This window comes from Alexandromys fortis, unplaced genomic scaffold (genome assembly GCF_014885135.2).
Source record: "Alexandromys fortis isolate MF-2015 unplaced genomic scaffold, M_Fortis_MF-2015_v1.1 scaffold_68, whole genome shotgun sequence".
NCBI classification, from domain to species: Eukaryota; Metazoa; Chordata; class Mammalia; order Rodentia; family Cricetidae; genus Alexandromys; species Alexandromys fortis.
Window position 1 is genome coordinate 1,163,357 of NW_026067948.1, and position 12,721 is coordinate 1,176,077.

The 12,721-nt window shown below is 43.1% G+C and overlaps 1 protein-coding gene across 3 annotated transcripts in view; it reads right to left on the reverse strand.

Annotated features, from left to right (window-relative positions):
- Ankrd13c (ankyrin repeat domain 13C) overlaps positions 1-9,174 on the reverse strand; it is a 45,605-nt gene extending 36,431 nt beyond the window's left edge. For all 3 annotated transcript variants that reach the window (XM_050149469.1, XM_050149470.1, XM_050149468.1), the window contains exon 1: positions 8,587-9,174. In XM_050149469.1, coding sequence (XP_050005426.1) covers positions 8,587-9,022 — 436 coding nt within the window. In that variant the 5' untranslated portion in view covers positions 9,023-9,174. The remainder of the gene's footprint in view (positions 1-8,586) is intronic.
- Positions 9,175-12,721: the final 3,547 nt, after the last annotated feature.

The window sequence follows — 12,721 nt, forward strand, 5'->3', positions numbered from 1 at the left end:
AATACTACTCTACCATAAAGACTTTTCTCTCTTTTCTGTAAACATGGATAGAAGTGGAAGTAAGGGAGATAAGCTGGGAGCAACAAGCCAAATACTGCTGTTTTTACACTTGAGGAAGGCAGAAAAGCAAGGAACACAGCAGAGACAAACCCTGGTGCTCTCACTTACATGTAGATGCTACAGGAGCTACTCCAGGACATACTGAGTGAAGTCACTAGAGGATAGGGAGGGGAGAACATAGGGAAACACCAAACAGAACTGAGGTGTCATCTGGTACAATAAGGCAATGACAGCCTAGAGCTACGATTCAGAGTAACTGAAGGTCAGAGTCTGATGGCTCCCAAGACATGGAAAATGAAAACATCTAAAGAGCTAGAAATGCTAATTATGCTGACTCGGTCATTGAAGAATGCATACACGTATCAAATTATATTCATTTATTCCATAATTATGTGAATATACTGTGCCAATGGGGGGGACTTCAACTAAATAAGATTAGGACTTCAGAAAACTTAAGTGTATATTGTCCAAACTAATGACAAGAGCAGTTTACTTAAAATATTTTAATTAAAAATATGAATATCTCTAAAGTATGCTACACAAGAATGGAATGGATTTTAAGATCTATTCTGCATTTAATTAGGGATAAAACATTTTTACCTACCCTGAGCAAAGGATGAATTGCCATCATCAAAAATAAAAGTTGTTTTGAAGTATAAGAAGAAAATATAGGGCTGGAGAGATGGCTCAGCCGTTAAAGGCTAGGATCACAACCATAAATATAAAGAGTTCGGTTCCCACGGCTGTCTCTCCATCCAAGTAAAAATAAATAAATAAATAAATAAATAAATAAATAAATAAATAAATAGAAAATATAGTTTTACAAAGTCTCATTGTTGTAAAGAGAAAAAGTTTTCAGAGCCTTTTTTGGGTAGCTGTGGGAACTCTTCGACACCGTACTAAAACTGATTTGTTAAAGGCATTTACAATGGGAAATCCAAATTCTATCAGGATCTCTTACAGTAAAACACGTTGGTTTCTCTTGTACTGTAGGTAGAATTTTTATTTTCTTTTTTTTTCAAAAGACACTTTTTACAAGATTTATTTGTGTATGTTATGTACATGAGTATTCTATTTGCATTTATGCCTACATACATGAAGAGAGCAAGGGATTCCCATTATAGATGGTTTGAGCACCATGAGGTTCCTGGGAATTGACCACTGGCTGAGCCATCTCTCTAGTCCACTGTGGGTAGAATTTTTATGGGGGGTGTGTGTGTTGCAAAGGACCAAACTTGGGCTTCAAACACACTAAAGTCTAGTACTCTATCTATACTACACTCTAACCTGAGCAAGACATGATTACAGAATACACAGCATCATGAAAAGCGCTGTCTAGAAAAGTCTATGGCCATCCAGATACTGATACATTCCAATAGGCAGTACCAAAACAGCATGTTCTATGTGACCGTGACCAGAGCAGTGGTTGTAAGAACTAGGAACCTGGAAAACTTTAAATGGCTGAGCTAAGTTTTCAAAATTCTAACTTTAACTTATTATTTACAAGCTTTTTTGTTGTTGTTGTTGTTTAAGTTTTTTAACAGTTTTTTTTGTGTAGCCTTGGCAGTCCTAAAACTTACTCTGTAGACCAGGCTGGCCTCGAACCACAGAAATCTGCCTGCCTCTGCCTCCAGAATACAGGGATTTAAGATGTGGGCCAGCACCACTACCTGGCTAATTCTTCTTCATTTAATTAGCAGCAAACACTATTTTGTGCTGAATGGGATCAAGCTCACCCCATTCATTTACCAGAGAAACATCTGCCAAATGTCTAAATTGTCTATAACCTGTTGTCTTTTTTCCCCAAGAAAAAAAGTGCTCTGTGGGAAAAGGGTATGTAGTTCCTCTCCTCATAGTTTCAGAAATATTTTTCCCTCATTTCCCCTCAGCATGCAAAAGACATTGTATACAGCGCCTGAATGGCAACAAGAGTCCCCAAAAGGCAGGTGTTCGTTCAGCAGGCCTTTTGTGCTCAGTGAACAGGCCAGCGAACAGAAGGCAAGCGGTGACTTGTGTTATCACGAGACACTTTTGATCTGTATACCCTAATTATAGAGCAAAGCAAAAACAAAAAACAAAAACAAAACCCAGACCTAGTACAGCACTAGGTTGTACACACATATCCAAGTCCATATCCCCTCCACCCCTCACTTCCAGTAACAGCTGTTTACTGTAGCAGCTATCCATGAACCTGTGCCTGCAGACACCTGCTTCATAGTCAGACCTCTGATGAAAACCACCCGATTGCATTCCATGTTGCTACATGCAGACACCTTCACAAGTTCTCAGCAAGCTTACAGCATGGCTGCCTCTCAAGTCTCCAAACTCCAGCCACATTTCCATTTTTTGCCCACTTCATCAGTGTTCTCTCTCTGAGTTCCTGATGGCAGTACCTTTGCATTTACTTATCTCTGCTTGAAACTCTGTTCTAGACTCTGTTCCGCTTAACTCTCTCATTAGTGTACCCCACATACGCGCACACTCAACATGACTCATTAGCAGTCACACCACACATTCACTGCTTTGTCTACTGTCTGGCTCTTCAACTAGCATGCAACCCCACAAGAACAGGAATTGGGTTAGTCTGTTCACCTCTGCACTCCCAGCATCAAAAACACAGATATCAGAAGCTCCATGTTTATCTGTTGAATGAATAAATCAACCAATTAAAAAAACAGAAGCCATTAAGAACCAAGAGAACAATTTCAAATCTGTTTCTACTCTCAGAAATGCCTTACTCTAGAATAAGGCAGATCCCCTCTCAGCTGTCCTTGTAAAGCAAACAAAAGAAGCACATATAAGGAGACAGACGGTACAGGGGTTTCCTAGAACTCAATACAACTCTGTAGAGCCTGCAGTAACGGCTGCAGATCTGTGCACCTAAAACTCTTAGCAGATCCAGTAGTCCAACAATCTTGCCCTCTACTGTTCTGATAGGCAGTATTTAAACACCATCAAATTAAATCCTCAAAAATCTACCTAAACGTCAAGAACAAGGCAGCTATTACAACCCAGAGAAAACAGCCTGTCACACACCAATCAAAAGAAACAAAGGCAGAGTCACTAAATCTCCAAATTCACCAGCAACTTCTCATAGCTATGAAAGGTTAGGGAGAGCACTTCACAATCCTGCACTCTCACATCAAAGTTACCAACAGTTGGGAAGAGCTGATTAACTTAGGGAGAAATAAAAAAACTCCATGTTTAACATGCAGGAAGTGTAATCCACACCAAGTCTTCAATCTATTTGTACCATTTTCAGTTCTGAAGTACTGAATAGTAAAATCACTTAATGTCCATTATAATAAAGATGAATAGTCCAAACTACTCATGACTCAAAAAAATCTTGACACTCAATGTAAAATAAAAGTCTACACTATTCGTTTTTCAAATTTCTACATTATTTATTTGTGTGTGTGCATGCAGGTACGCATGCCTACAGAAGTCAAAACATGGTATCAGATCACCTAAAGCCAGACTTGCAAGCAGCTATGACCTACCCAACATAAATGCTGGGAAAAAACTCTAGACCTTCCTAAGAGCAGCAAGTGCTCTTAGCCACTGAGGTATCTCTCTAGTACCTTAACCTTTAATTTTATATTAAAGAGAAAATTTGAAGATATAATAAAGATAAAGGTATGGTAATTTTGTGTATTGTTGTGGTTTGAAGGAAATTACCCCGCAAAGGGAGAGCCTCCATTGGGAGGTGTGGTCTTGTTGAAGGAAGTGTGTCACTTTAGAGGCAAGCTTTGGGGTCTCATATACACCCAAGGCACACACAGTGGAACAGTTCACTTCCTATTGCCTTCAGATCAAGATGTAACCATGTCTGCCTACACGCTGCCTTGCTTCCTGTGATTTTGATAATGGAGTAAACCTCTGAACTGTAAGCAGCCACCCCAGTTAAATGTTTTCCTTTATAAGAGTTGCCGTGGTCATGGTACCTTTTCACAGCAATGGAAACTGTAACTAAGACAGTACTTTTAATGTATTATTTCCCTATTCCCCAAAAACTGTTATTAAATAATCCCCAAGGAACAATCGCTTGGTATACTTGCTCACGAGAAGTAGATATTTTATCATGTTTAACTTTTAAAGCAATGTTTAAGCCCAGAATACAAAAATTCTGAACTTATTTAGCAGATGTATTTGACCAACATCTCATCAAGAAAAAAAAAAAACAGTATACAACAAAAAAATTATCAAAAATTAATCCAAACTAAGGAGCTAATCAACAATAAATTTAAGCAATGACAGAGTAGACATAAATAAGCTCTCCACATAAACCAAGGGTCAATAATAAAAGCAAAACTAAATACCTTAACTGTAGAGCATTGTGTTTGAAAAGTAATTGCAAATTTGGGTATGGGAGTCTGAGGCAGGAAAATTTCAAGCTTTAGGACAGAGCTTGGACTACACAATGAGACCTGTCTCAAAAACTGGATCAGTAGGTGACTGATAGGTAGACAGACAAATAAATGCAAGAAGGGATAAGGAGAAAACCACCAAATTACTTGAGAAAGGCAGCATTAAAAAGTTTTTATCTAGGACTAGAGAGATGATTCAGTGGCTAAGAGCACTTGCTGCTCTTCCAGAGAACTCAAGTTTGGGTACCAGCACCTATATCTATACCAGGCTACTCACACCCAACTGTAAGCTCCAAGGGAAATACCTCTAGCCTCTAACAGCACCTACCTGCATTCACACACACACATATCCACATGTAGACAGTCCAGACACACATACGCCCCTACCTAAAGTAACAAAAATAGGCCAGGTATAGTGGTGCATGCCTTTCTTCCCAGCACTTGGACTTGGGAGGCAGAGGACAGTCAGTGGGTCTCTCCTTATGAGTGAGGCCAGCTGGTCAACATATCGAGTCCCAGAAGAGTCAAGGCTATATATAGTGCAACCTTATCTCCAATAAATAAGTAAATACAAATCTTTTTTATCCTTAGGTCTTTTTAAAAATATATTTCATTTTATTTATGAGCATGTGTATGTGTACATATACCAAGTATGTTCAGGTGTTGCAGATGGCTGTGAATGGCCAGATATGGGTGCTGGAGTGACCTGAGTCCCAGTGCCACTTCTCCAGCCCTGTTTTGGTCTTGTACTGTGAGGCTCTGCTGCTGTGGAATTTCTGTGCAAGGCCATCCCTGCCTGCACAGCCACTGCACTGTTCTCACAGGGAAGGGGAACATATCAGGGTTCCGTGAACAGCAAGTTTCTACAGTTTTAATTTACTTATTTAAAACACTGAGTATTTGCTATGTTTTAGGAAAACCATCTTAAACTTTTCACAGAGCACATCATATGACAAAAGGCTAAAGAAGATGCACTGACTAAAGGGCTATCATAGGGGTGAATAACCCAGTGCTTTTATTTGTGCCATCGCACCAAGAAATTTAAAAACATGCAAAAAATTCTACAGAAACTGAGAGCTATCTAGTGACAGGATCTTTCCATAGGCTCCTATATAAAGAATACAAGACTCCTAATAACCGAAAAAATAAACTGGGGCTTTTTAACTTCTATTGTAAATATTAAGTGAGAAATATGCATTAAAGGACTGTACTGCAAAACAAACCACACATTAGAACTGACTTTCCTAAAATGCAGTGAGTCTCAACAGAAATTCACAAAGAAGGTAACATGCACTCACGGATTCTGACTATTCTTTCTTTCTTCCTTTCCTTTCCTTTTTGAGACAGGATTTCCCTGTGTAGGCCTGGCATTTGCTCTGTAGACCAGGTTGGCCTCGAACTCAGAGATCCTCCTGTATGGCTGTGATTAAAGCTGTAGGCCACCACTGCCCAGCCATTATTTCTATTTCCAGTCTCATGGTTTCTATTGCATATGCAACCTTAGCAAAGTTCTTTGCCTCTCTCAACTCTTCGGATAGAAACCCAATAAGAGCCTTCTAAGAAAATCATTTAACAATGTCCATTAAAAGTAAAAACACAGCCGGGCGGTGGTGGTGCACGCCTTTAATCCCAGCACTTGGGAGGCAGAGGCAGGCGGATCTCTGGGAGTTCGAGACCAGCCTGGTCTATAAGAGCTAGTTACAGGACAGGCTCCAAAACCAGAGAAACCCTGTCTCGAAACCCCCCCCCCCCAAAAAAAGTAAAAACACAGAGCAGGTAATAGTGGTGTGCCCCTTTAATCCCGGCACTAGGGAGGCAGAGGCAGGCAGATCTATGTGAGTTCCAGGCCGGTATGGTCTATAGAACAAGTGCCAGGACAGACTCCAAAGCTACACAGAGAAACCCTGTCTTGAAAAACAAAAACAAACAAACAAACAAACAAAGTAAAAGCACTGAGCAGGACTGAGCTGGTAAAACGCCTGTCACACAAACATGAGGACCAGAGTTCGAGTCCTTAGGAAAACTGGGTGTGGTGGCACTGCTTGAAATCCCAGAGTTGTGGAAGCACGGACAAAGTATCTAGAGTAAAAGTAGCATTCCAAGAATGGAACCGGTAGCAGGCAAGATGGCTCTGTACGTAAAGACAACCTAAGTTCAATCCTGGGACCTACACAGTGAAGGAGAGACATGATCTTCTAAGCTGTCCTGGGATCTCCACAAACAGGCCCACAGGACTCACTGACTTCCACGAAAGGTGCACAGAAGAGCAGGGGAGCACCGCAGCGGCCTTCTTCCTTAGTGAGAGTGTACAGGAGGCTGCTCAGCACTTTCACTGGCAGGAGCCACTGGTGGCAATCATCAGAAGTGACAGAAAGGCAACTAAACAAAATACACACATTCCACTTAAAAAGTAAATTGTGGTACATAAAGAGCAGGAGTGTAAGGGTATGCAGAAGTCTAAATACCTGAACAGAAGTCAGCTCTAACAGATGCTAAACACAGAACTGGAAGTCTAACAACTTCAGTAGTCCTGGGAATTCCGCTCATCCCTTACCTCAAAGAGCATTAGCTATCAAAGAGATTGTTGTGGACACTTTCAAAGCAACGTTAAGGTAAATTTTAAAGGCAACGATAAATCACAGTTACTGGTGGACCAAATTTAAATCACTTCCAAATAACCAATAAATTAGTAATACAACTCAACTATTTAAGTCAGGATACAATTCTCAGCAGGAGTCAAATGTGCTTGTTACAACAACAGAATTAAATAAAAAGTAGAAAAATGAAGACCTGGAAACAGCTTCAGAGCACTTTTTCGGTAGTTAATGGTGGTGGCATTATGACTACAGTACAGTGAACTCAGGAAACAAGGTCAGCTACAAAACTGAAAAAGAATATGTGTTTACTTATTTTCTATCTTTGTTCTACTTTTGGAACAAAGAAGCCTACAAACCAATCAAATTCAGGGCGCTTATTTCACAGGTGGTATTGCACTAATATGCAATGCCACTTTGAGCAGCTTGCTTTATAACTTCCACATTAGGTTAAAAACAGCTGCCAACAATATTTGCTAACTACTACAAGTTTAAAACGAACTGTTAATAAAATGTTGAAAAATAGTTATTACTATTCACATTAGATTCAACTATTTACGATTACACATTAATTGTAAATTAGGTACAATCCTCAGCACCATGAGAAACAAAAATGGATGCAAATCAATCTTAAAACTTGTTATTTAGCCGGGCGGTGGTGGCGCACGCCTTTAATCCCAGCACTCGGGAGGCAGAGGCAGGCGGATCTCTGCGAGTTCGAGTCCAGCCTGGTTTACAAGAGCTAGTTACGGGACAGGCACCAAAGCTACAGAGAAACCCTGTCTCGAAAAAACAAAAACAAAACTTGTTATTTAAAGGAGGGAACAAAAAAATCATCTGACAAGATGTGACCAAAAGTAGCTACCGTCCAGCATCAAATGAGCTATGCTTTCTCAAGCATGCTGTAAAGACAAGACTTTATTATGAAAATTACAGTACTGACTTTACCCTCAGTCAAGGTAAAACATTATTCCTAGTGTGAAAAAGGCAATTAAAAAAAAAAAAAAACAGCTACTGACAAGTCTCTTCAATCGCTTTGGGAAATCAAACGCAGACACATTTCTGTGTGGCTTTCAAAAACCAGTGTGTAAGTATCCTGAAAGCAAATCCCCCCCACACACACACACAAAGCACGGTGACAAATACAATTCACACCTAGCTGCACTGGGTGATTAAGACCAACAATATATATGTTCAAATTTAAAGCCCCAAGAAGGAAGTGGGGGCAGTAAAGACAATGCCGAAAACCAGGAAGACCTGCCTGGATGTGAGACAGCCTGACTTTAGGCACACGAAAGGCCTGCCGCCGAGACAAGGCAACTTATCCTGAGAAGCTCGGGAGGGGAGGGGGGGGGGACAAGAAGGTAACATTCCTTCTGAGCCGCACCCACGAGACCCAGACTCCTGACCCCCGGCACGGTGAAGCAGAAAGACTCGAGGGTTTTCCCCGCTGCGGTGCACGGTGCGCGAGCCGGGGCCCAGAACCCCGAGGCTGACGGTCACGCCACACACACACACACACACCAGGGAACCGAAAACGGGCAAAGCCGGCCGGCAGAGCTCACCGTGATTATCTTTCTGTCCGATATTGTGCGTGCGGATGAGCGAGGACAGTCTCCTCACGTCCCCCTTGAAGACGCACTCGTGCACCGGGTAGAGCGAGGGGCAGCTGCCTCCGTCAGCGACCACAGCCGCGGGGTTGCTGCCCAGGCAGGCAGGGGTCGGGCAGGTGGCGGTCACCGCGTTGTGTTGCAGCGGGGCCGGGGCTCCGGGGCTGGGCGCGGCGGGCGCCTTCAGCTGCTGCCGGTGGTGGTGGTGGTGGCTGAAAATCTTATGGCAGGCCTTGCCGCCCTTGCCGCCGCCGCCCGCCCCGCTTCGGCCCCCGGTGAAGGCGCCGCCGAGAGCGGCCGTCGCCTCCTCCTCGCAGGGCTCCAGCACGTCCCCGTCCTCTTTGCTGGGCTTGTGGTCCCTCCGCAGGGAGCGGATCTTCTCCCCGGTCATCGCCGCCGCGGCACGCAGGGCGGGCTCCGGGAGGCTCACCGCGGGCCGAGCCGGAGCGGCGGCGGCGCCCGGCGATCAGAGAGGCGGCCGCGACCCTCGCACGCAGCATGAACTCCCGGGGCGACCGCGGACCCGCCACACACGCATCTCCCGGAGGCGGCGGCCCTCGTCCGCGACGAGGAAAGCCGCGGCCACACGACGCCGGGCGCCGCCGAAGCCGCCTCCTCACACGGAAAGACCCGGCGCGGCCATCTTCCCCCGTCTCCTCTCGCGAGAGCTCCGGAGAAAACGCCGCGGTGGGTTAGCGGGGCCCTCCTGCGCTCGCGCCTTTGTCCGGGCGGCGCCCCGCTCCACTAGTACAGGGTTCCACCCTGAGCCCGGCTCTGCGGCTAGAGACCCGGACTCAGAGCTCTGACCTGGTGCTCCAGGGCTTTGGCCTGCAAAGAAGAAGGTTGACGACAGTTGCAAACTCTGGCTTAAACCCTCAGGTTAGAGAACCTCCCTTAGAGCGAGGTGGAAAGACACCGGGGCACGCCGGATGTGACATCACTGAGCTGCGCTGGACACTCACTCAGTAAACAGTTGCTGAGTCTCTGTTTGGGTCCCTAACCTGTGCTGGTACAAGGCTGTAGTGCAGGAAAGATGGCCAGGTTACAGGAAAAGAGAGGTAAATTTAGTTTTTGAAGGGTGATCTTGGAGGAATATAAGGGCTGACTTTGGAATTTAAAGGCTGTTCGTTACACCAGGAGGGGAAGACTTTCAAACATTTGTTAGTTGGGTGTATTTGGAACAAACGTCAGGGTTAAAGTATGTGAAGGATGCTTACTTAAAGAAGCGGAATAATTTTTTTTTTTTTTTTTGGTTTTTCGAAACAGGGTTTCTCTGTGGCTTTGGAGCCTGTCCTGGAAGTAGAATAATTTTTAAAAATAAGTGGGGCCGGGCGGTGGTGGCGCACGCCTTTAATCCCAGCACTTGGGAGGCAGAGGCAGGCGGATCTCTGGGAGTTTGAGACCAGCCTGGTCTACAAGAGCTAGTTCCAGGACAGGCTCCAAAACCACAGAGAAACCCTGTCTCGAAAAACCAAAAAAAATAAAAATAAGTTCAACATTAGCATATTGAGTTGAAGGTTCCTGATGTTTGACCACAGTTAGTTATCATACATTTTGGAAATATGGGGATAAATTCTTAGGAAGGAGAAGACAGAGTTTGGATAAGATTCAGGAATTATACAGTAGCCCAGAAGTGGATAGCTTCTCCTAAAGAAGAGTGTGTGGAGTGAGAAATAGAAAACACCATAAAATATAGAATGACTAGTTAAGATAATGAGTGGGAGTCAAAGCGGGGTGTGTGTGTGTGTAATATGAAACTGTGAACATTTAGAAGCTAAACTGAACATGGTGGCTCAAAACGATAAATTCTGCCACTCCAGAAACTGAAGCAGGACAGGAGGATCACGTAAATCCAAGGCCAGCCTGGGCTATCAAGTGAACTCTATCTCAAAATTAATAGATGGGCCTGTGAGATAGCTTGCCACCACGCCTGAGGACCTGAGTTTAATCCCTAGGACACAAATGGTGAAAGAGAACCCACACCAACACTTGGTTCTCAGAAGCCTAGAGAGAACTGTACAGATAAAGAAATGTAAACAAAAATCTAATTATTAGCAGATAGGCAGTCAGTCACGTGTCTCCTTACTGGCTGCTATCTCTCCGTGGCTCTAAAATCTCCTAAGTGTCCTTCCAGTGAAATCAAACACCATAAACATTTTTTTAATTCAAACAATTAAAAATTTATTTAAAATTATTGTGGTGGTGTGTGCTTGTAATCCCAGCACTCAAGTGGTACAGCAAGTGACCATTTTCAAACACCAAACATATGTTCATCCATAAACTTTAAGGGCTTAGATTATACAACAGAGGGAAGTGACATCAAAATACGAGTAATGTGAAAATATTCGGCTCAAGAAAAATACAAGACCTGAAATCTCTAACATCCCAATATAACATAAGAGGAAACTATTAGTTTGGTAGTGAAACAGAAATCAAATGATCAGAAAGTCTTTGTGGTGGAGTTAAAGAGGTTGAGAGCTGCCGCGGACCGTCCCTCTCGGAGACCACCACCCACGGGGGACCAAGGTGAAGGATAGGATAGTCAGGATACGATGCAAGGGAAATGACAGACAGACACACTGTGTAGTGAAAATCTGCTGCAATTTTACTTCTGTAAAGCTTCAGTTTTTGTACAAAACAGATCAAAGAACTTGGCAGGTTCATTACATCACCCCACTCAGGGTTCCAGACATAAATCAAGATTAAGCATAACCAAAATAGAGCTTCTTCTACGTGCTCCTTTCTACGTGTTCCCCCTTCCGTGCTCAAGATGTTGGCAAGGACTTTTAGTTTTGTTTTGTCTCTTAGAATTCTGTCTCACACCATTATTTACTTTCTACCGTGGGAGACTAGTTCTCAGGGTCCTGTGTTTAGCTTTCCATCTATATAGTTTTTATTCTTAATAGTTTTCTCATTTTCTCATGATAGTTTCTATACCAATATATTAAAACTAGTCTCATGTTATCAATAATTTCCTTTCTTTCCTTCTTACTATAAAGACACCAGGGCTTCTGGGATCTAGCTAATCTTTCCATAAAGGGGAATTTTCTCTAACTCTCCTTTTCTCTCTAAATCTGATTCACTATGACGATTCCCTCATAACATATCAACTTTAGCCGCTTCTGTTTCATAAATAATAAAGTTTCCCAGGCTCATGTGGCGTGGGGCATACTTCAGTTCCTCAAGGACTGCTTTATTGAACAGTGGAGCCAAGCCAAGGACGTACTTTGATCTCTTGGTAAGCGGATTAGGCAAGGTGTTAGGAGTGCTCGCTCTCAAGGCCATCTCCAGATACGAGATTTGCCTAGGGCATCAGGTCCTCTCTGGACTGCTGATTGCCAGGTGGACCACCTGGGGCTTCGCTCCAAGAAGCTCTAACCCCAATCCTTCAGCAGGCAAAAGCCAGCGCAGAGGCATTTTGTCACTACACGGCAGTCACTGCTGTGGACGTGGCAGAGAGCACCCCTCCTTTTCCAGGGACCCCCAAGTTCAATTTCCAGCACCTACAGGACAGCTCACAACTGTCTGTAACTTCAGCAGTTCCAGGGGACCCAACACCCTCACACAGATATACGTTCAGGCAAACCACAAAACTACATAAAATAAAAATAAGTAAAATCTTTAAAAACAATATTTGTGGATCAAGTAATGACTGAACTAGGTTTTAAAAAACTGTGAAAACCCATTCTCCACTCTTAAGAGGCTCGCGTTCCTACCCTAGCAGGCCCCCATGCCTTCTCATGATATTTGGATGTCCAGAGCTCCTTTCCATTTTGGAATTAGTTCACAATTTTTCTCTTCTGTACACAATGACTTTGTAATAAAATTTCGGTATAAAAATTGGGGTTAGGAAATTACACTCACTGTTACCCTAACATAAAATGGTTTCTCTTTTATTCTGAATGTCAGTCACAAACTACAATTGTATAAGTATCAGCAGTATCGATGATTTACAACCTGGTTGAAGTGAACAATGTTTTCAGATTCTCCTATGGTTGCTGCAGATAACATTTAATATTCATTACTAGCTAAAATGTTATTAAGGTCTACTACTAGATCTTGTTTCTTAGTGGTTTAATAAAGGTAAATG